The sequence below is a fragment of the Stigmatopora nigra genome, chromosome 1 (assembly GCF_051989575.1).
Source record: "Stigmatopora nigra isolate UIUO_SnigA chromosome 1, RoL_Snig_1.1, whole genome shotgun sequence".
Taxonomy (NCBI): Eukaryota; Metazoa; Chordata; class Actinopteri; order Syngnathiformes; family Syngnathidae; genus Stigmatopora; species Stigmatopora nigra.
In genome coordinates, this window is record NC_135508.1 from 22,663,844 (window position 1) to 22,689,531 (window position 25,688).

The window sequence follows — 25,688 nt, forward strand, 5'->3', positions numbered from 1 at the left end:
TTGGAGACGATTGACACGCTAGAGTCGCACAAGACGAATCATTCGTCATAACTTGTAACTCAGATAATTCACAATGCACTCGTTTTACCGAATAGTTCCGGTTTACAGAGCAGTTGAATCAAGATGCCGGAAGGTGTAGCAATGGTGTCAATTTCGAGGCTTTTAAATTGGCAATTTGGTATTTGGTTTTCAGAAATGGTTGCTTAAAAAAAAAAAAAGTGAAATTTTTGGGGGATTTCCAGAGTTTAGGGAGGTTGCGTTGCATTTCCAGAGAAACTCCTGAAAATACGGAGTAGTTGGTAGCCCAGCATATTTCATTTATGAACCCACTGGGGCCCCAACTCACCTTGAAAGAGGTACTCCTCGGTGTTCATGTCAGGATTGTCGGTGATGATGTCAAACGGCGACCTCCCAGCCATCATCTCAAACATTAGCACCCCTAAAGCCCACCAATCTACACTGAAGCCTAAGTAAGGAAAGAGAACTGCATTTAGTCAGAAGTTGAATTTTTTGCATCGCTTTAAAAAATGACATAGAATACCAATAAAAACTGAAAAAAAAAGTTATTTGAAAGATGTGGCATTTGAACTTCATCATGAACTCAAGACTTGTTTACTCACCATAATCTTCTCCGCGGAGTATTTCTGGTGCAATGTAGTTGGGTGTTCCACAAAAAGTACTGGTTGTGTCACCTGGTCTGATTCCCTCCTGGTATAAATAATAAAAACACATAGACTTTGGAAAATGATCCCCTAGCCCCAAAAAAAGAAAGGAGACCATGTTGCTATTACTAGAATCTGTCACTAGTCACACAATACTGTCACTAGAATTAGACAATTTTATTTAATCATGTGGTTTATTTTAATCACTGTTTCTAACCTTGCACATTCCATAGTCTGTAAGCTTGATGTGTCCGTCATGGTCCAAAAGAACATTGTCCAGCTTCAGGTCCCGGTATATGATGCCTTTCTCATGCAGGAAGTTGAGAGCTATGCAGATTTCAGCAGCATAAAATCTGTTATGGTAGTGTAAAAATGCAAAGATTGGTTTGTTTGAATTGCATTCAAAACATTAAAATGCACAATCATTTAGTCAGTGTTGAAAGTTACATAAATTGAGTATTTTCAGGACCATGCTTTGCTCAAATTATTGTGAAACTTAATAAGTATAGTACAACAATACTTCAGTCGTTCTTCTAGAACAGGGGTGGGCAAACTTTTGGCCCCGGGGGCCACATTGACTTTAAAAATTTGACAGATGGGCCGGGTCAGCACAAGATACGATACAAATAAAAAAGTGCATCCGTTAACAGTACATATGAAACATAAAAAAAGGACTAAAGTATTAACATACTCATCACTCATCATTAATGTAAAAAGTAGAAAGTAGAAAGTCAAGTGAAAAGAAATGTATTAAGAAATATTAAAATATAATTTAGAAAAATCTAGAGGGGCTGTAAAACACGAAAAACAAATAAGAGTAGACACAGCTACTGTCACTGGCTTCCGCGTGACGGCGCCATCTTGGAGAAAGAAAAAAAAACATTATTTGGACAACGTCGGCGGGCCGGATTAAAAAGCCTAACGGGCCGGATGTGGCCCACGGGCCGTAGTTTGCCCACGTCTGTTCTAGAATAACTACACTCTTGTTTTATTTCATTGATTATCCAATGGCATAATAAAGCAGTGGACTGTAACAGCTGTTGGTTTTGACATTTATACGAGATTTTGCTATAAATCATTGCCACTGTTTTGTTACCATTTGTATTTAGAGAACTATATGGGGAAATTACTTGTATATTAAGAGTTAAAAAAAATAATATATATATATATATATGTATATATATTCTCTATGTCATAATGAAGCCACAAATCTCTAATTTGACCATTACATACATACATACATACACACACACACACACACACACACACACACACACACACACACACACACACACACACACACACACACACACACACACACACACACACACATATATAAATGTTTTGGTCAAATTAGAGATTTGTAGCTTCATTATGACATAGAGAATTAAACTACTATTACACAATTTGCTGCTTTTTATCATTGTATCAAATCCCCAAATCCTCTTTCACATTTTCCCCTATAACTTAATTTCTTTTTCCAATGTTTGAAAAAATAAATATGCCCAATCGATGGTTCTCTGAGCCCTGTAGAATTCAAGCAAAGAAAATTGAGAGAGATGACAGGTGTGGGCAAATTATAGCACTTACTGGTAGCATACACAGTTCACAACTACTCAAACCCCTGGCAGCCTAGAAGCTATTTATGACAGGCTATATGACGTTACAATATGAGAGATAAATAAAAGCATGATTAAGACACAGTTAAAGAAAATAGATTGAAGATGTGCCGAGTTGGTAGCTCATGCTGTCACAGGGAGATAAGCTTCTATTAAGATTGACTGGCCTTCTGCTTGAGTGCCTACTACAAATCCCAGAATGTCAACCACTGAGGAAAAGATCGTTTGACAGTGCAATGGTAAATCCCACATTGCTCCCCCACAATTTCACACTGACAGCCTTGATTGTATACAGTTGTTTCAGTGCTGGCAGACTGATAAAAGTACGGCAGTTTGCTCTAAGCAGCTCCAACCATCGCTCACAGACCGCCATCACCACGGCACGAGGGAATGCATGAGGGCTCCCTAAAAGCACACCTCATGAATATGTACAATCATTATGAGTTATTAGCATGCTGCTTTGCATATGTGCGGCCACTGTCTCCAGAATACAGATTGTAGGGTCTGATAGGGGCCCAACAGTGCCTCTCTACATTACTGAGCCTTTGATCCAGCATTTATCAGGGGCACAGTTGGAGTGCCCCACAAGTAGAAAGGCACCATGAATAATAGGGGCTCATTATATTCACCAAGGCTGTAAAAAAGAAATGTTGTAGGTTGGGTGGTACGTGTGTCCGTAAGGAACTGCTTAAGAATGATGTTGAGCAAGTGTTTGGAAGAAGCACTGAAAAGATGTACACTATTGAGGAATATTCAAATTGAGTCAGGGTGCAAAGGGGTCGCAAATAAATTAAATGGGGGCATCCCAAAGGGCTGCAATCTGATGCACCAGCAACAACGCCTACAAGATCCTCTGCTTCTGGTGTAGAGAGAAGCTGTACTCCCATTAGCAACAGCTACAACTATTTTATACAGTGAATGCATTTTAAATCAAGCTGAACTAGTGCTGCTACAAAAAAAACAGCAATTGTATTTGACTAATTACCATAAATATAGGTGTGAGAAATATTCACTCACTACGAACTGAGTTATGAATTCCTCTGAGATATATTTCTTAGAACTTGATTAAACTGTTGCACTGTGGTCTTAAACTCAAAAAGATGCGTTTATGGAATTTCAAAGAAAAGGATCTTTGCAGTTTTACAAATAGAATACTCTTTATAGACTGGTGTAAACTATATAGACATGGCTACTGAAATCAAATTGGTGACTTCAATTTTCTCACTGAAGCCTTATTTATGCATCAATACGCATCAATCATTGTATGAAATTCCCTTTAGCACAGCTCCATATTTTTGATGCATAAAAGAAACTAACAATTATTACTATTACTACAGCTCCATCTAGTGAACATATTACATATATTACATATATTACAGCTCCATTTAGTGGATCTATCATATTTACTCGCATATAAGCCGCATTTATTGGCAAAAAAATGATGACTGAATCGAGAGTACGGCTTATATGCGCATAAAAAGACGACATGCACGAAACTGCAAGGTAACAACGACGACATCCCATAACACCATGATGCCATAACGCAGGGGTACGGAACCAATGGCTCGGGAGCCATATGTGGCTCCATTTAGTGGATCTACCGTATTTACTCGGATGAGTCTGAGCTGAGTCCCGAATGCACCAATAGGAGCGTCACGTCGGCACTATGGCGCTGGCACTACATCTAACACGCACATAAATTTGACTTTTCTGCTTGCATATTTTTATTGATTAGCAACTGCAAAACAGTGCTGTCAAAATGATTCATTTAGTACTTTAAAAGTGGTAAACTGACTGCCAAAAAAATCACGTAATTTTTACTCATAAACTCTGAGTATGGATTTCAAGGAATAAAATTTGAAAAAAGGAATTGTTTATAGCTTTATGTGTGAAAAGGGTTTCCGACGCCTGCCATAACGCAAGACAATGTGGCCAATATGGTAATTTATTTCAAAATAGAGAACAGATAAAACGCCAAACTAAATTTATTTTGACATCTATGAATAAAATTCAAGAAAACGTATATATTGCATAAAACTAGTCACTCTCGGTGGCAGTGTGACAGGCAATCAATCTAGGGCAAGGGTGTCAGACTTGGGTTGGTTCGCGGGCCGCTTTAACATCGTGATTTCATGTGGGCCAGATCATTTTAGATATAATACTTAGATTTTTTTAAATAAATGGATTAAAAGAACTGGATTAAAAGCCCTGAATATTCAGTTTTTTATAGATCTAAAACCATGTTTATTTTAGCTTTTTTAGCTATATTTTTAGATTTAAAAAAAATGATTTTTGAACGAAAAACAATTACAATTATTGATTTAAACGGGCGAAAATCAGGAAATGTAATATACATCTAGACTATTCATTTTAATTCGATCCTAAAACAGAAAGTCACTCATGATTTACTTTCCCGGGCCACACAAAATGATGCGGCAGGCCACATTTGGCCCCCGGGCCGCTACTTTGATACAAGAGGTCTATGTTACAGTCTGCCTTTCGCCCCAAAGACAGTTGGGTCAGGCTCCAGCAACCCCCACAAACCTTTCGAGGATGGGCGGTATGGAAGATGAATTAAGGAATGGATTTATTACTTGTTTTTTCATTTTCATGGGCCCTGATGAATTTGAGTATGTTTTAATTCATGTATTCATTATTCATGTATTTATTTATTGATTTACTATTAACTCCCAATTTGTGTATAATGCCTTTCCTATTCCTGCATCCTCACCCTACCCTCTTCCTACTGCAACAAAGAAATTTCCCAAATACGGGATGAATAAAGTTATCCAATCCAATCCAATAAAAATAAGAGAAACATGAAATGAGGCAAAGAGTCGCAGTAGATATAAAATATGAAAAGAAGCAAAGAACCGCATTTATTTTGGCCGGGAGCTGGATGTTTCTACTACAATTACTACCGCCACTGATACTCTGTTTTAGAATCTGGTGCGCCTTATATGTGAAGAAAATGTTAATGTAGGCCATTCATTGAATGTGCGTGTTAAACTCCGGAACGCATTGTAGTGCAGAGAATACTGCAGATCATTGCCAGTCAAAATGGATTGCCCCTGTAAATGGGCCGTCAGTGGCAGACAGTGAGTTCAACGAGTTCCCCATAAAAGGTTAAAGCTTGATGACGCAAACTGATGTTAGAACCCTTGAATCCTTACCTCGCATGTTCTTCAGGGAGCTTCCTTTGTCGTTGCATATGAAACATCAAGTCCCCACCATTCACATATTCAATGACAAGAAATAACCTAAAATTTAAAGAGGAAAGATTCACTGAATTATTGGAAAGAAAAGAAATAATGGTGTGTATAAAAACAGGGGGCCATAACTTTGAATGTAATGAATTCATTACAAACGAGCATGTAATACTTTTGGACTATTGACCTGATCTTAATTGAATTTCCAGTATAAGATATCGACCTAAACTGTTTACTGGATCATACAGTACATATATTATGCTCAAGGCAGGCTTTATGAACTTTATGAAATTGTTTTCAGTTCTTCATACCGACTTTCCGTCTGGAAACAGGAATGTAGCCCCACTAAGAATGGATTTGTAGAAGCTTGCTCAAAGACATGCTTCTCCGTCTGCACCCAGTCAATATCCTGGAAAGATTAAATATATAGGTTCAATGCATGTTCACAATCAGAAAAAAATAATAATAATAATAACAACTATATTATTAACCCCTTCATGCCTGTATTTAAATGTCACTTGTTGGCTGCTATTGACTGCTAAAAGATGTCCAATCTTTTTTAACTGGCAAGGCTGAAAGCCATCAGGCACTCCCAGCGCCCTAATCAAATTCTATTGGATGCCTATCGCTGTAAATGGCAGGGAAACATGAACACTCAACCCAAGTCATCATAGTTGATGTGGAAAATCGAATTAGTGTGTAAAAAAAAAAAAGATTGAAACAAAACTTTGCAAGTTGCAACCAAAAATAAGACTTGAGACAATGCAATCAATGATGATGACAGAGCAGATGTCCGATTACCGTATTTTCACGACTATAAAGCGCACTGCATTATAAGGCGCACCCTCAATGAATGACACTTTCCCCTTATATAAGGCGCACTGGATTATAAGGCGCACCCTCAATGAATGGCACATTTTAATTTTTCCATATATAAGGCGCGCTGGATTATAAGGCGCCCTGTCTATTTTGGAGAAAAATCTAAGACTTAAATGCGCCTTATAGTCGTGAAAATACAGTACGTTTTTTTTTTTTTTAGGATTTTTTGTTTTTATTCTGCGTGGAGGCCACTATTGGTTGAAGTACTATTGTTTATTCAATATTTTTTTTGCGTTTATCAGTGTCAGTACAGATTTTGTTGTTTTCCAGCCTTATTCTATGTCAAACTTGACTGTAGAAGCTAAATACCGTATTTTCCATATATAAGGCGCACCACATTATAAGGCGCATCGCATTATAAGGTGCACCCTCACTGAATGGCACATTTTTTTCCATATATAAGGCGCACTGAATTATAAGGCACCCTGTCTATTTTGGAGAAAATTTAAGACTTTTAAGTGCGCCTTATAGTCGTGAAAATACGGTATTATTTTTATTTCCTGCCTCATTTTTATTTACTTACATTTGCTAAATAAGGAGCTTCCACTCAACGGCAGTGGAAAAAAAAAATAAACTAGCAATAGTATAGTGAAGATTTAAATATTCTATAGTAGCTATTCTATTCAGAATTGCCTGTTTAATGTTATCATTTTAGTTCCACAACTTGGTACATATTTAGCCTGCGGCTAATAATTTGATGTTTGTTTTCTTAAATTGTCTCAGATAATTAGATTAATATTTGGTATTAGCTTCAACTGTGTGTCTTTGAAATGTATCATTGCTGGATAATCCATGGCAGAAGAAAGCAGCTGGTGTGCATGTTTTCCCAAATTCTTTGTGAATTCTTAAATACCAACAGAGTGTATAATTATGCACATTAAACCATAGAAAAATATACTCCATTAGTAATTTTGTCTTCTTTATTACTTACTCATCATTTTTGTGTAAAGCTTGTTACAAACCTACTTTGATGTCAGGCATTACAGCACTGGCGAGATTAATAATTCAACTAATGTGTATGTACTGTAAATCGCCATGAATAAATAAAAACAAGATGTCTAATCAAACCAATAAGCAGAGCTACTACAGTCTAGATACCATGTCCTGGATAATGGTCATGAAAGTATTGCAGTTGTCAGTATGGTTATGGTAAAAATAATTGTCCCATTTGATAGTGTTTAACGTCTGTGTCAGATTTGGGATCTCCCTTTTTGGTACTCTCATCTGCTCAGATGCATGAATATCTATTTTTAGGAAGCTTTCTTGAGAATTGGATAAGGTTATGGTCTCATAGACCTGTTATCATATTGAATGTCTTTTGGATCGTCTAACACTTTTTTTTTCGGAAGAAGCCGTTAGTCTAGTAGGACTTTTGATTAGTTGCGTAAAGTTAAATTTATTTAAGAGTGATTTCGACTGTCTCTGATTTGATCTGTTGAGCTAGTTATTATTTAAATCTCAAATCAAGATAACTTTTTTTTGTGTCACATTCCCTAAGTAGAACCTGAAGCTCCCTATTAGAGTATTAGAGGCATATTGAGGTCTATAAATGCAAATCAAAGTTATTGACATCTATGGGGATAATGAAATTTTAAGGCTGACACATTCAAGGTCGTGTACATAGACCAGGTGTTCCCTAACAGAACATCACTCCCCCGCCAAGGTTTGGTCATTCATGGTCTCTTTTGAAGATATTGTGACCTAGTATCAGCCATCCTCCTATCAGGGAATTTACACTTAGCCAGGTCTCGGTTAAGCATAAAAAAATCAAGGTTTGAATTACCTAATAGATGATGAATTTGGTCACACTTTGGCAAGATGCTTCTGATATTTAAATGACGACTAAGGAGTCATTTTGGTTTATGTCGTAGGTCCCACAGCGCCTTTTGTCTAATAAATCCTGCTGTTCAATTCTCCCAGGCGGAAAGTCTCCTTAGTTGATTTACATCGCCATCCAGTGGCTTTTTAAAAAATAGGCATCTGTCTCCACTATAGAAACTGAAACCAATGAGCCAAGTAACATTCATCTTTAACCCTTAAGGGCCCAGGGCTATTTTCATCCGATTTTGCATGCCTTTAAATATTTCAAAGAACAATAACCTGCTTTGGTTTATGTTTTTCAGGACAACATAACCAACATCTCCAAACTGTTCTTCACTCTGACCAACTAACTAGCATTTTGGGCCTAGAAAGACAAAAAAAATCGTCATAAGTTTGACAATTTTATTTAATATAGATGTTTTATTGACAATCGAACATGCTCAACGAACTGTTTTCAAGCTGGAAGATATTAATTCAACTCAAAAAAATCAAACGGAATGGTATTATATTTGATGACTAACAGAAGCAGGCATAGTCTTTGTTGTTTATGGTCCCAATCATGATATGGTGCACTTTCTACCAAGTTGTTATAATAATATCAAAGTTACTTTACGAATCATTTCCAAAGTCACTTGCATACTCTACTGACAATAAACTCTCACCAGGCACTGTGCTCACCTATAACAATTGTCATTTCTGGTTTGATCTCAGAAAAGAATCATTGGATATGAAGTCCTATACAGTGTTTTCCGATTGGGAATAAAAAGGCCAAAAACGAAAATAAAGACATGATCCACACAGCATTTATTTATGAGCGCAATGACACTTACTCTAATGTAATTATCTTTCGTTTTACTTGGTGTATGAAGTGTGACGCTCCACTTTCAAACTAAGGGTACCGCAAGCACGTGGGTGATTACATCACAAAGTTATGCGGCTTGATAAAAATGACACCCACATGACAGGAAGTCCTGGTGCATGCATCGACTCCAGTGGCAATGCAAATTGTTATTTAATTATATTATTTACCCAACATATCAGGGGGAAAAATCAATAACTACCATGGATTCACCCCTAGGTCGTCTATTGTCGTCATTGTCAGCCAATGATTTAAATGTAAATGAAGGCATAAATGAAGTGATTAAGTACTTTGGTGTTGGTTTTCGTGATGTTGCAAAGTAGCACAGCCTCACCTCATCATCATGAACCAGCTCCTTCTTCACCACCTTCATGGCATAAACTTGATCATTCTTCTTTAAGCGAACCAGCAGCACCTTGGCGTAACTGCCACGCCCAATCACTCGGATCAGTTCGAAGTCTCCTAACCCCAGAACAAATCCTTGAGACAGCTTGATGCCATCAATTCCATCCACCACTGATTTCATGTCCTTCAGTGAAAGAGAGAGGAGAAAGTTTAAGTGTACTCAAGCAATAAATATCCAGTAAAGTGCATTCAAGAAATTTTTATTTGGATTTGTGTTTATTTTGTTTAGCTTAATAGATGAATAAAGGTATGTTAAAACAGGCCTAACTGTCAACTGACATAAAAAAAACGGTGAAAACAATTAAGCAAGTGTTTTTATTGTAAAAGAGTAAAAACATTTTAACCTAAGAAGAAAAATGAATGAAAAAAATCAATCTGCTGCAGTCAAAAAACTGTTATTGGCACCAATAACTGTTCTTTGACTACAGCAGAGTACACATTTCATAACTATATATAGAATGATAATTGTTCACAAGTACTGTAAAAAAAAATGGAATTTTGAAAAATAGCTGCCCCATTTTCCCCATGTCAAACCTGTGTCAATTTAGAGTAATGCATACAAAAGCAAGTGAAGTCACTGACTGGTCTAATACTTATAAAGGGGAGTCTCTATAAACTTTTAGTAGTACAGTACGTAATACCTTGAGACACGAGCCTAATGCCTTCCAGGACCGAGCTCGTATGTCAATTTACTCGGATCCCAAATCAAAATATCCCATAGAAATGAACTAAATACAAATTAATCCATTCCCACCCTCTGAAAAAATAGACAAAAGTGGATATTACAATGAAAAATCTTTTTATGTGTTCTGATTCACCACCTACTAACCAAGTAAAAAATACCTATCTAGTTGTTATGATTTTCAATCGTAAAATGTGATATTATTCAGTATAGACAGACGGTACTGTTTACTATACAGTGCGCAGTTCAAAAGACAGAAAAACATAACATAAACTTTAATTTTAACTTAAATGAACTTGGATTACGATACAACACACACTTAAATGAGTGTAACTTTGTTGAGCTATAACCGTGGAAAAGATGTTAATGTATTCTGCCAAGGCTTTCGAGTAGGAACTAGCTGCTCTCCCATGCCTCACAACTAAGTTTACTCTCCCAGTATACACTGTTTATCTTTTAACCACATGAAACGAAGGCTCTCCGTCTCGTTATGAACCTCACTGATAAGCAACCTCTTGCATACGGCATCATCGGGAACCATCTTGTATGCTCGTATCTCAAACTTGTCTCGTTTCTCAAGGCAAAAACTTGCCCGTAAATTTCCTCGTATCACAAAATTTTCATGTTACGACACTCGTATGTCAAGGTATTACTGTTTAGTATTGTGTGATCCTTACCTCTGCATCTGTCTCTTCTATTTTGTCCACAGTACAATTGTGTGGTGAATACAGTCCTGAAATGACAAATAAACATGTAAGAAATATTAATGCACATGATCATTACTTTGACTTTATTTATGACAGGATACATTTTTCACGGTGAACGAAAAGCCATCAAATGTATGCCCTCACATGCTGTACTCTTTGTGATTCTATATGCTCTTATAATAATAGATTGTAAACCAAGAACCACCTGTACACTGATTCATAGAATCATGCAAAATACTAAAATGGGTCAACGCAGACGGGGCTCCCGCCAAAATAAAACCCCTAATCAGTTTTTTTCCTTAAAATAACACTAATAGATGACAGCAGTTAAGTTTTATTTACAACCATCTTACTTCCATCTGTGTCTTCTCTGTCCTCCAGTGCAAGGTCAACCTCTTCACTCTTTGCATCTGAAGGGGGCTCCTGTGATGGCATAGCTGGATCCTGAACAAAAACAAAAGGAAAGAAAAAAACTGAGCCTGTTCAACCAACACTCCTTCAAAGATGTATGAAAATATCTACTCGTTTTTATCCGCTGTTTACGAGTGTAAATGTTACATTTAAAGATGTGCTCTAAAGAGTGCACAGAAAATTTTAAGATAATGTTGGGTTGCATCTGGAATCCCATAAGACCATTTTATTAATGAGTCATTTACCTGGGAAATTAAGCAGAGATACGCAGACTTTCATATTACACCAAACAATAGTGAAATGAATACAGAAAAAGTCACTTATTTCACTCTGTTTCTAGATTAGTGGTTCGTAACCTGGGTGTCAGGGGTTTGGTGGAGCCTCTGGCACAGAAGTAAAGACAGTCTATTCACAATAACATGACACGCTTAACCATCACTGACTGCAGATGATCACGTGACATTGCTTGGCCAATCAGTGCTGCGAGGAATTTATATATCTTGAATTAAAAAAAAAATGTTTTTTTACCTATAATCCTGATATTGAACAAAATATTTGCTAATAACAGTAATAAATTAATAATTAATAAATGGAAGGTGTTATTGAAAAACCTAAAAGTGTTTGTTAAACAGAAGGTAAATACCTATCTTTTCTGTAAATTTAATGTCAATCTGTCAAATGGCTTGGGAGGTAAAATAGGTGTTAATAACAATAATAAATTAATCAATAATCCTTATAAAATGTGATTTATGGGTGAGTGTGTGTGTGTGTGTGTGCATGTTAAGATTCTTTCACTACGTTTGTCCAAACCGTGCAACGTAGAGAGTTGAATTTTTTTATGGTGGCCAGAAACGGCTGTCAGATCCTAATAGACGAGTGATGGAATTTCTGCACCTTCTCTAAGTATATAAATTCCAACTTTTATTTGTCAAACAACCATTTTTCAAAAAATAATTTCTTTAATTGCGCAACAATTGTTTTTTGGTTCCAAACAAGCAGGGGGGACCTGGTTGTTTTCCATTAAAGTACGGTTTGGTGATTGCGCATAAGAAATTGGTGGGGTTTAATGGCTCCAACAAGGTTAAGAACCACTGTAATAGATCCTACAAACGAAATGTATTTCAATCCACTTGAGCTAGATTTAATGTTTGACAATCCTCACCTCAGAGCAAGTAGATACAGAAATATCACACTACTTTGCCAATTTACCGCATCATGGCTTAGATACGCGAAATGTTTTGAGTCTAGGAACGATGAAGAACAACCAGGAGAGTGTTTTATAAGTCCTTAGTGCACAGTATCTACTTTCCGTAGTGAGGAGGAGGAGGCAAATGCCAGGAAGAGGACTTAAGCGGCCATTGCTCACGATTTTTGGAGAGAATGAATCGACCATTTGCTAGGAGGACGAGGCTCACATTAGGACGATGTCTTCCATCACTTTTAATAAGACAGCAAAGAGTTACGTCTCATAATAAGACTATCTTGTGCAAGGAAGCAGCACTGGCCATTTGGGAAGAACATAGCCTTGGACATGAATATCATTACAACAAAGTACAGTAGAATCTTTATTTTATTTAATATTAAATGTTATTTCTTAAAAATGGTTCTTGCTAGTACTGTAATGGTGAACAGTTTTGTCATGGGTGGTTTAAATAATAGTACATAGAGGGTTTTAAAAGTCCAAATATAATTTGATAAACACTATAAAATCCCTGTCCCTTCATGTTGGAATCTATTAACCATGATGAACTAAGCATTACTGTTTAACAGTAAAATACTCAACTTTTCTACTTCATCCCAATAGGTACCATTTAATTAATGAAACTATATGACTAATTTCAAGAAGTAATTAATTTTATTTCAGTACCAATTCTTTTCAGAGGTCATAATAAGTCATAATCACAGCAGGTCTGAAGCCATATTCACATCTAGCAGGGCTTTTTTAATAAATAGTATTTAACCTGTCTCTCAAGAAGAAAAATTATTCTACGTCCACAGCACGACGTTTTTGGTTAAAATATCAGCCACACCCAAACATATCAGTGTGATTTTACATGTATTTAACCATCGTGCCAGATCTTTGACCATAAAGCCTGACATTTATTTTGAAACAATGTTGAGAATTGATTGCAGCTGATCGGGAAGAGAAAGTAAGACATTCTTGTTTCAGTTCTTGCATTTAATGGGAAGCAGTTTATCTGCATCTTATCAAAGTAAGCTGTATTTTGTGTTCATCATGGAAGTAAGAATATAATGGCATACATTTGTGTGCCTTTGCTGACATCTAGTGGTATGAGTACTGTTGTCACGATTGCATTTCACTTTTTCAAAAGCATTGAATAACATGCTGACAGAGCTAATGCATCGGATGTGGAATGGCAAAAAATAATCTAACCGCCCTGCGCATCATCCTTTGTCTAGGTTCTCAAATATGTTTAACATCTCTGCGCTGTTAAAAACAAGCAAGAAAATCCTTGACTAGAGGTTACATCAAAACCTCTGTGATTTTAATCACACTATGGCTTAGATGTAAATGTGGGCTCATTTTTTAAGTAAAAACATATTTTGTTACAGGCAATGGGTTTGAAAACAGAAATGTGCAGTTATTAATATACATATGGCAACGCATAAAACAGAGAAATCGCAAGTCTCTACTTTGGTCGCAGTTGTTGAATAATTTTGTTTTATTGCCCAAAATGTGTGTTTGTGTATGTGCGTGGTGATATGGTTATGAATGTGAATGATTGTCTATCTTTCTGGCTGACTGGTGACCAGTCTATGGTGTGGTCTGCCTTTAGCCCAAAGTCAAATGGGATAAGCTCCAGCAACCATTGCGAGCATGTGCGGTACAGATGATGAATGAATGAACGTGTGGACACGGCCTTGACTTGAGGGTTGTTTGGAGTTTGCATGTTTGACCTGTGCTTGCTTGGTTTTGTCTGGATATTGCGGCTGACACCTTCATTCAATTTTTTTTTCATGTATAGGACGAGTGACTTTTTTCTTTTAAATAAAGATGCAATTCAACTACTTATTTAAGATATTTTGACATTTTCCGAACCGCTTATCCTGACAAGGATAGTGCTAGAGCCTATTTAGCTACATATAAATTTAATATATACATAAATAGGAGAATGTTTATGGTCTTTATATTTTTTTAAAAGAAAAGAATTTTAATGCTTTTTAAAAATAAACAAAAGCATATTTACTTTGTATCATTGTCAAAGATAGATGAGAATTTCATTTGAACTGGGTGAACTGCATGTGAATGCCCATGTTTTTTTGACATTGACATTGGCATTTTTGACATTTGACATTGACAGCACTAGAGGTCCAATCCATTTTGACTGGAAGGGTGAGCAGCAATCATCCACTGTCACTCTATGCCGCTCAAATATATAGATATATATATATTAAACAGCAAAATACGGTATCCCCACTTTTTAGATAGATGAAAACAACTTAAATAGCCTCTAGGACATACTTTTAGGTTTAGTTGTTGCATTGTTTGTTTTCCGTGTGTACCTAATTTGGCTTTGAGAATAAAGTGAAGTACCACACCTAGCAGTTATGAAACACATACTGAATAATGCATGAGCTGTGCAATAGTCACCAAATTGGAAACTAACAAGGGACTGACTTACCATAAGCCTTTGGCAGGTCTGAGGGATGAGTCTGTGACAGCGCTTATGGACCAGTAGTTTGCAGTTGATACACTTGTAGCCTTGTCCGCCAAGCCCCCATATCCTTTCACTGCAGTGGCCACAGTAGGCTTTCTGTGGGTTACACACAGGGCACCATAGAGTTGAAGATGAAAGTCGAAATCAACAACAAAAGGACAATAATACTGCTGGGTTATTCTGAAATTATCCATTAATGCAAAGAATAAATATAATTTAAGAGCAATTTTATAGGAAATAAAATTTCAATAATTTGCATTTTAACTCCCAGGACTGCAATGTTCCCGGGAGTGCTAGAAAGCATGTCGAGCTTCTAGACCTTTCTTAATCCCCCACTATCCCACTAATACAACTAAAAAAGTGCTACAAAGAAGTTTCTTCTGTGTTTAATGATATAGTTGAAAGTGCAATGAAAATATTTAATGGGACATAAGTGAACAAAATCTATTCAAGCTCTGCTACTGAACGGGATTGGATTGTTGTGGATTGAGATTGTGCTATATATATAGTAAAAATAATAATAATAGTAAAAAATATAAATATAAATTCCTTTCTACCCAACAATCTTATTCTCTCCAAAAATAGGCCGTAAATGTGATGTTTTCTGGAGGAAAGCTGTATTTTTTCATTTTCGTTTTTTAGAATGGATTTTTTAAAAACATAAATTAATGAAAACACAATAGTAGAGTACACTGTATAGTTTCATCCCTTACAGAGATCCGTAATATTAAAAAAATAATAATTTATGGATCATGGGTTTTGACGGTTAAGACTTTTGCAACAGACTTCAGCATTAGGGCGAGTGGTTAGCGTGTCGGCCTCACAGCTCTGGGGTCCTGGGTTCAAATCCAAGTCATGTCCCACATGTGTGGAGTATGCATGTTCTCACTAGGCCTAAGTTGGTTTCCGCCGGGTACTCTGATTTCCTCCCACATTCCAAAAATAAGCAAAGCAGGCTGATTGGACACACTAAATTGCCTCTAGGGATAGGTGTGTGTGCATAGTTGTCCGTCTCCTTTTGCAGTACCCTGCGATTGGCTGGCCACCAATTCAAGGTGTCCCCGGCCTCTGGCCCAGAGTCAGCTTGGATAGGCTCCAGCACCCCCCGCGACCCTCGTGAGGATAGAGCGGCTCAGAGAATGAGATAAGACTTTAGCATTAACCTCAAAATGAAATTAACACACCCATCCAATGAACATATCTTGAGTAGTCTATTTTCTTACTGCCAATATTCACAGTTAAAGTTAAAGAACAGTCAACAATGAAAGAAAGAGACATGCCGTGTTAAAGCGCTTGGCCTGGAAGAGGTGTCCGTTGACCCGGTAGAGTTTCCTCCATCTTCTAGCTCCTCGACGGTAGATCGATTCTGAGGTAAGGAAGATAAATGTTATTATGAGAAACATGATCCCAAAAAAGGAAACGGCTGAGGTTCAATGACCAGGAGGGATGAATTTGCAGGAACAATTTGTACAATACGTATGTCCTTCAGTGCATTTTGAGAGCAGGCAGAAATTTTAACCGGTGGGACTTGCATTCAAAAGTTTTGAAAATATTTTTTTAGAAAAGTATGCCTGAAAATGTTGAATTGTATTTTAAGTTCATCTAGAAATTTCACCGGAAAGTATTGAGAAAAAGAATCTTATTTTGAATGGGTAATTAACAACATTAGCTCCAGAAAAAAACACGTGTATGCATTCACATGGGTTCAACATTAATCTGTAAGAGACTGCACAAAATATGACTATGGGAATAGAGACAAACAGCATTCTAAACCAAATAAATATATATGTAGCAAATGCAGATAATGGGCAAGAATTGCAAATGATGCCACTCATTACTAATGGATTTCAATCTGGTTGGGTATTCTGCTGATTCCTCTTGCACTTAAACATCGTTTTCAGGCCTCTAATGATCTAGTAATTAAAGTCATGCTATTTCCACCTTATCGTGTAAACGTTCTTCTTAAATCCAAATAAATGAACATGTGAGAAAATAAAAATTACATTGCCAGATCTTATAAAGTAAAAAGATGCTATGAATTCAAATGACAAATGTATACAGCATAGGTCCATTCTCAGCGGTTCCTATTTGTTACTGACATCATCCCATGAAGCAAGGTGAAGAATAAAAGCCATCTATGAGCTGAGATATTAAAGCATCACCGTCTTGAGCGCAAGGGACACAATGACCTATTTTATGGCTACTGGATGCTGTCAAGAGAGTGTGCCTGCCAGAGTGGGGAAAAAAATGAGACAATAATTATAAATTAATACTACACCTCCAGATGCAAGGGTCAGTGCAAACGATCCTGCCATTTTCATTCCAGGGTATTTCAAGAAGAGACGACCACTACAATTTTAGAACAGAGCAGTATAGCCGTAACTTTGGACAATGGTGGTACTGCAACGACACCACTCTATAACAGGACATTTTCCAAGGGCTTAACCCATTTCCAGAAATTGTTTCTCTTTCACAAACACATGGCCTCCTCCCTGATAATGAAAATTATATGGGAGGGGTAAGTTGAAGGGTAGTGGCAGAAAGGAAATACACAATTTTCTCTTATTGAGATCGGAAAGCAGCAGCATGCTAGTTTGAAATAGTCTTTTAGTCAGTACAGTATACAACGAGAGACAATATGAAACCTGTTGTAAACTGCAAATAGCAGTATTTCTAGATACATATCCCTGCTAGCAGAATTCAAGGGCAATTGAGTGTGGTTCTTGAGTGGTTCAAGAGTCCTAAACAGCTCATGTGTCAGGAACCAGATTAGCCAATGACGGGTCATTTTTCTGTTTGCAGTGGCACACTAACTGTAACCCTCAGGGTCTCAATTACTGTCTCACATATTTATCAACTTACTGTTCACGTCACAAACTTATAAATCGGAGAGTCTATCAAACAGGCACACAATGGCAGTACCCCATTTGTGCATCCTCCCCATGTACCAAACAAATAATACAGTGATCCAAGGGTTTTTTTGTGCCAAAAGGGATTCATTTATAAAATTAGAAAATCTAACAATGAGCTAATATGAAACTCCTTTAAACTAACACTTTGGACGGATCCACTTTACAGAACTGGACATTGTGTTTGTCAAAATGTCTACACTATTTCGTGATTAATGGCTCAGTACCCATGTTACTATGTACAATTCTTCATTATTACAATTAAAATAAGTTCTATTACAGATCTCTGCCCAACTGCTTGCATGTGACATGAGCTATTCCAATCTGGTACGTACATTTGCCACAATTTCAATTGGAACAGTTGTTTAAAGATGTGACAAGTGCAGTTTTATTCATCAAGATTTTCTTCACTCATCTATTTTTAGCACAGAAATTGAACTAAATAGTACTCCCAGCCCTACAGTTATAATGGCCTGGTCGTCTATTGTTGTCAATGACAATGAAACATGATCATTCACTTCTAGCAATCCCTGTTCAAAAGACCTTCTATCGCCATCAATGGCCACAGTGAATTTTCCGAGTATGTGATGAATAAAATGTAATCTAAATAAGTTTGTAAATTCTCCAGCTACAGAAAAGAGGAAAACAAACTCATCTAAAAAGGAAAAACAGTTGTCTTTAATAAGTGAAATCATTACTATGTCTTGTGTCCTCACAATACAAGTAAGAATTAAATATTGTGTTTACTACAGAACATTATGATATTTTCTGTACACTATTTTATTACAGGGCAACTGTATATACAAAAGCTTGTTTAGGAGTGCATTTGTGTGTGCGTGCGTATTGATATCGATCAGTCGACCACTGCTAGAAATGCCACGGGGATGAATCAACTGTTTCCATTTCAGCACATCATTTACTAGAAACCGCATTTACACAGCCCTTAAAAGCTATGTGATTATTGTTTACATGTCCATTTATGAGAATGACCTAAGACAAGAGATGACCAGTTACAATTATTTCAGATGACAGAGGCAGTGAGGCAAATTACAAGTGTATGACACATATGTTTGTTTGCATTCCATTGGGTGTACACCAAAGTATGTCACAAGCCTTATTCTGGAAGAGCTCTACAAATTGATAAGGACGCTTCTTCAAAATAATGGGAATTGGACCGAGAGAATAACATAAAATTGGATACAAGCCAGATACAGAAGCACACGTCACACCTAAATGTAATATCGTTAGCACTTCTGCCATGTTTACTGCTAACTGTAAACCTTCCTATATTTAATCCAGTGATAAACTTTCACATTAACCTACATAGATAATGCAGTACTCACAGTAATTGAGTTCTGTAAGGACCACATGAACTGATGAGGGCACAAAAGCATTAGCAGTAGTGTTGAATTCTATAGACCAGTATTTGTTTCTCCAGGGTGTGAGCCTCCTGTGCTTATGACTTAAAAGAAAACAATATTTCTCTTTCAAAGAATACTGACATCAAGGTCACACCAAAACTGTTTAACAAGAACACTTAAGTACAATATGCACAAGAATACCAAGAACAATTGTCTGCACCCCACAAGACCACATTGATACCAAGATGCCACAACAGGTTATAAATACTTGAAACTGTTGAGGCATTTTACCCAAATTTAACGTTGAGGACTGTTTTCGAGTCAGGGCTGCATCCATTGATTGGCACACATCCTGTTAGATCTGCTGTGACACAACTAGGGACACTCAACCTGGTTCATTGCGATACCTATTTCATGGGGCTACTTTACGTAGATGGTTTGTTTGAGATATGCAATGAATGAACCATGAAGTGAATATTTTCCTTGCATTTCTGCAGTACTATTTGTATGTCTTGATAAAAGTAGTGCGTTTTTATAACAGGCGCTCCCCCAACGAAACAAGGTTTCTGTCCATTTGCCTCACCAGCGTGACAACAACAGGGAGGTTTGACCAAGCATTTTCTACATTCCTTTACGGTGATGTTGTGAAAGGCTGTTTCATGACTGGACCAATAACATTATCACTGTAACCTTTAGTCTTTTTTTTCTTTATCACTCACAGGAATTTATACTATAGCCAAGCAAGTATTGGCCTTTTACTCTTAATCAACATTTTACTTTACTATATTCATCTCTGCTGTTACATGTGGAGAACTGAGAGCAATATTTCCGCTAATCACATTTTCTTTTATTGCTTTAAAATTAAGTGTATCTGTAGGTATGTCATTTATCTATCATTTATATTGAAATAATACAAGGGTACCTTGAGATCCAAGCTTAATACGTTCCGGGACTGAGCTCGTATGTTGATTTACTCATATTACAAATCAACGTTGCCCATAGAAATGAACTATATACAAATTAATTCGTTCCCACCGTCTGATAAAAACATAAAAAAACAGGATATTACAATGGAAAAACATATTTTTGTTGGATTTAATTCACCAACTACCTACTAACAGATTAACAAATAACTAGTGGTTATGATGTTTAATAATAAAATGGGGCATCATTTTATATAATGGGGAGTTTGTGGAGTTTTGTTTAAATTTAACTTAAATGAACTTAGTTTACGATACGCAATATTAAAAAATGTTTTAACCTTATGTTACACTAAATTTAAACCTTCTTATGCAATAATCAAGGCAAAGTAGTTCATTAATTCTGCTGCGGCTTTCGGGGCAAACTTCCTGCTTCTCCATACATATTGACAAGCTAGCTCAGTCAAATGTATACTACTCATGTTTTTCCATTATTTCGTGCTTAATATTGATTGTCATTATAAGCTTTTCTTCGCACTACCCTTCATTGCACCGGCTTGCTTTGGATCCATTGTTTCCCCTAATTCTGCACTGACTAATGCAAAAAACAACCTGAAAAAAATGCAACGCTCCGCCCAGTGCTCGTAGAGATCTTTGCGCGAGGGAGCTGCGGCAAGAGAGACTGTGTGGTGAAATCATAAAGCAGCCTCTCGCATCGGCCACCTGGCTGCATGCTTGTATATGAAAATGTGTCTCGAATCTCAAGGTAAATATTTGCTTGGAATTTTACTCGTATCTCAAATTTCTCGCATGGTGGGGCACTCGTATGTCGAGGTACTCGTATGTCGAGGTACTCGTATGTCGAGGTAGTACTGTACTTGTGATTATCAGAAAAAAATCTCTTCAAGAATTCTTGTATTCATTGGAGTGTGCTGTACCCTGGATGATCTTCAAATTTTAGCTTCACAAATCTTCTAATCTGCTCCCTGAGGGGCTGCCGCATCATGGGCAACCCCATCAAATGTGTCAGAGGGAAAAACAAAGGCCTTTAAGACAAATGATCGGCAATCCGTTAGGATAAACACAGCACAGAATTTCAAAATAGTTAGTTTTTCACAAGAAACAATCCAATTCTAAAAGCTCTACTTGCCAAAGACTTCTTAAGTATACACTGTTTCTTTATCAGGCCACAGATTGGTATGACCCAAATTCAAACACGATACAGTGGCACACCAGTCATTTTACTTAAAGAGTTAGTTCCAACCCAGTTAGTTAAAATAGAAAAGGAGGTGAAAGCACACTCTCAAAGAGGCGGGCCAACAATAACACAGACACTCAAACACTAAACACATACTAAAGCTGGACAATAACAACTAACTTCCACTGCTACGGCGTGAATACATTCTGATATTTAAATTTGCATCACACCTAATTTACACAATTATGAATCCAAATATGGTATTCTTTCATAAACACTTTACCCATCGCTTGTGTCAATCAGTATCATTTGTTATGTACGTATTATGCAAAGATCATGCTTCGTTATGGCTGTATAGCGCTGCTTCATAAGGCAATACAGTGAGCAAAATGAAATCCTGACTGCCCCATTGACAGTCATGCTTGGTTCAGTATTGCACAGCAAGGCATAGCTTGTTGCCAAGCAACAGTATCCTTCTTCATACTGCATAAAGTGGCCATAAAAAGGAAACATGTGATTCTGTCTCATTCAATAATCACTGTTACAGTATATTAGACAATTACTAGTACAATTTGACTCCAACCACAATACTGAACTTTAAGTTATTTGTGCCTTGTGATTGGCTGGCAACCAGTTCATGGTCTACCCTTCTTTCTGGGATGGGCTCGAGCATACTTTTGACCCTGTTGAGCTGAGATTTCTATTTTAGTTTTCTTCTAAAGACTGCCTACAGAAAAAAAGGAAAGACGTAAAGGCCATTAAACATTCTAAAACCACTCCTTATTTATTTTCCCATAATGTTGCACTAATGTATACCGATCCAAGTTTTAATCATGACTTTTTCTACAAAGAGCAAGTTAGCATTCTTGGACTTAATTTATTAAATTTACAGTTGACAAAGTGCCGTCAATTTTTTTTTACTTGACGCAAGATAATTATTCTGACCCATATGAATGTATTTCTAGTATATATTATTCCCTGGTTATGTCAAAAGCTATCTAAATGGGTTGAGTCTGGCACATTCTGGGACTGAGAGATAGCCAGATCCCTTGAAGTTACGCATCATGGTGACTCAACCTTTGTGCTACTTAAATAGCAACATTTAGTTCATTTCGCCATCCACAATACCCTGTAACTGTGCTATGTTCATAGAGTGGTTCTTTTAAATTCAGTTTTTTGTTTCTTGTATATTAAACTGCCAAATTAAAGCAAACTACAAATATGGGCCCAAGGCTCTCTCTTGTTATCGTGACCGGACATTTCGTCGACGGACAATTCGTCGCCGGACACTTCGTCGCCAGACACTTCGTCGCCAGACAGTTTGTCGCCAGACAGTTTGTCGCCAGACAGTTTGTCGCCAGACAGTTTGTCGCCAGACAGTTTGTCGCCAGACAGTTTGTCGCCAGACAGTTTGTCGCCAGACAGTTTGTCGCCAGACAGTTTGTCGCCAGACAGTTCGTCGCGGACACTTCGTCGCCAGACAGTTTGTCGCCAGACAGTTTGTCGCCAGACAGTTCGTCGCGGACATTTCGTTGACGGACAATTCATCGCCGGACGGAGATAGTGGTTAAAGTTAGTGGTTAGAATTAGGATTAGGGGATAGTGGTTAAGGTTAGCAGTTAGAATTAGGGTTAGGGGATAGTGGTTAAGGTTAGTGGTTAGAATTAGGGTTAGGGGATAGTGGTTACGGTTAGTGGTTAGAATTAGGGTGATTACCTGGTTGATCGCTTTCAACAAATTATTCATGCAGCAAAACAATTGTTCGCAACCGTTTGACAAAAACGCTCTTCGACTAAACATCCATTTGACATATTGTCCGGCGACATGTCTATTTGACGAACCGTCTGTTTGACGAGCCGTCTGTTTGACGAGCTGTCTGTTCGACGAACTGTCTGGCGACGAAGTGTTCGGCGACGAATTGTCCGGTTGACAAACTGTCTGGCAAAAAAAGCGTCCGGTGACGAATTGTCCGTCTACGAAATGTCCGGGCACCGTTGTTATAATTAGCCAGCAATCAGACGATAATACTGAGATGAAAATAGGCTGAAGTTTAGGAAATGTACAACAGGTAGATAGAGACTTCAGAGTTATGGATTCATAATTTTCTTAACAAGTCTCACAGGAAAATAACACAAAATTAAAAATCGTTGACAGTAACTGTGACGGTCACATCTTAATCACTTGAAAATGTAATGTCCCCCTTCAATGCAGTGTCATTTTTTATTTCCATTCATCTCATTTTTTTAACCGCTTTATCCTCACTAGGGTCGCAGAGGGTGCTAGAGCCTATCCCAGCTGCCGATCGTAGGGCAAAGGAGACGGACAACCATGCACACACTCACATCCATATGTAAGGGCAATTGAAAGTGTTCAATCAGCCTACCATGCATGTTTTTGGAATGTGGGAGGAAAACAGAGCACCTGAGGAAACCCACGCAGAGAACATGCAAACTCAACATAGGTGGACGTGACCTGGATTTGAACTCAGGACCCCAGACTGTGAGGCCAACAGGCTAAACACTCACGTCACCGGGCCACCTGGGGAGAGAAGTATTTGGAGAAATTTATAGACAACTAATTTTCCGTGCATGTGGTCATCATTAACTTAACCGTGTGCAGTGCGTAATATAGCGGTCCGCCTCCCTCATCTACACAAGATAAGACGAGCAAGAAAAGTCCCTCCATTAATTTAGATTGAAACAAACACAGCCATGTGCTTCAACAGTGAAAGACAATGAACTATGTTGTCCTCAAGTCTTTTTGGAAGAAAGATGAGGAAAGATACCACTCACACTATGCAAAGCAATATATGAGTGAGGCAACTTGTAGTCGCCGGAAAATGGCGCTCAAGGCGGAGAGCTAACAAGTATGAATATGTCATAAATACATGTCATAAATGTGTCTGGCCTGGGAAGACGAACTTGTGGAGAAGCACTATACAATTTCGTCATACGCTGCTGAGGGTATGATGACTACTAGGCTTTTTGTCAAGTCAATGATGACGACAATGCCTATGTCTGATTTTCATTTTTTTTCATTTTTCATATAGTTAAACAAAATCTGGACTGTGGGCTTTTTTCAATGCTATTTTAAGAATATGTCTAGGGGCACAAAAATGGCCCATAGGCCAGACTTTGGACATGCCAACTATTGAGAGCAAGTGGTACAAAATTATTGATGGATAGACTCAATAGCTCTTAAATGTAATAGATTTTATAAAAATGAGTACTATAGTATAGAGAAAAAATATTTACAAAGAAGGATTGTGTACTGTAAAGATGTTTAATCCTATACTAACAACACAAAAAAGCAAAGTCCACCTGTGTTTTAAAATCCAGTGACCAATATTTAGAAGTGAAGGAGTTGAGCTCTACTTTCTCAGCCTGGTGAACTGGTGGTGTTTCTGTGCTAAATCTCAGGTATTGTTCATCTTTAAACAACCCCAGTGTTGTCGTAGTGGGCCTCTGTCCTTTCCAATAGGTTTGTTGATTCTTGTGAATAAACAAAGCACAGTGTTACGGGGTAGAACGATAGTTCTCTGCTGTGCGGAGTCAAAGCTCTAATTTAAAATATATATATAAAATATTGACAGGTTTAGGACTTTATTGAAACCTTTACAGGCACCAAAATAATCTGAGGCTGAAGTAAGAGGGTTTCGTTTCCATTACTGATCAACTATTAGGAGAAATCAGAAAAACTCTTGAGGCATGTAGAAAATATATCCAGGTAATTATAATCCGAAAAGAATAAAAAGTAGCAAAAAGTAGATTTTTTGAGTTGGATTTGAAAAAACACTCAAGCAATCGTGCCTCTGTTTCACTGCATTCAAGTTGAATGAATACTTCTTTTAAACCCCCACAATGGTTCCTTTACAAAGCTCACATTGTATCTTTGTCACTTCATACTAGGATTTGGTTCTCACAAGTATGTAAAGGCAGAAAAATACCAGATAAGCCTGAAAAATGTAATAATGTGAAACCCGGGTACGCATTCAAAAGTTTATATACACGTTTTATAAATAGTAATTTCATTATTTGGCCATACAGGTGCAAGGAAGTGGTTAAACATTCAATTCATGATATAAATTTGACGAAAACAGATTCTTGTCTGATAAAAGAAAACTGTTGGCAAGTCTATCATTTCAGATAAGTTTCCTGTGAAATAATGGTTACTGTTTGAATACTGCTTCCATTAAAACCATATCTGGACTACTAATTTGTTAATCTTTCTACATTTTAGTGGTGATAGTTTATAAAGAAGGTGTGGTCCCATATCTGTTATAGGCTAGAGTTTTGTACTGATTTGATATTCAGCATCGGCTGGTTTTGAAGTATCGCACTTGGACAAAAGATCGGATCCTATCTAG

General features: G+C 37.3%; 1 protein-coding gene across 3 annotated transcripts in view; it reads right to left on the reverse strand.

Annotated features, from left to right (window-relative positions):
• prkcz (protein kinase C, zeta) overlaps positions 1-25,688 on the reverse strand; it is a 61,107-nt gene that overhangs the window by 19,012 nt on the left and 16,407 nt on the right. For 2 of the 3 annotated variants that reach the window (XM_077718024.1, XM_077718025.1), the window contains 10 exons: positions 16,215-16,300; positions 14,899-15,030; positions 11,197-11,287; positions 10,814-10,869; positions 9,384-9,578; positions 5,802-5,899; positions 5,455-5,541; positions 880-1,015; positions 621-708; positions 347-466 (listed from right to left, as the gene is read on the reverse strand). In XM_077718024.1, the coding sequence (XP_077574150.1) occupies positions 347-466; positions 621-708; positions 880-1,015; positions 5,455-5,541; positions 5,802-5,899; positions 9,384-9,578; positions 10,814-10,869; positions 11,197-11,287; positions 14,899-15,030; positions 16,215-16,300 (1,089 nt within the window). Of the gene's footprint in view, positions 1-346; positions 467-620; positions 709-879; positions 1,016-5,454; positions 5,542-5,801; positions 5,900-9,383; positions 9,579-10,813; positions 10,870-11,196; positions 11,288-14,898; positions 15,031-16,214; positions 16,301-17,212; positions 17,354-25,688 lie in introns of those variants that run through there. The other variant, XM_077718027.1, reaches the window with a different exon arrangement.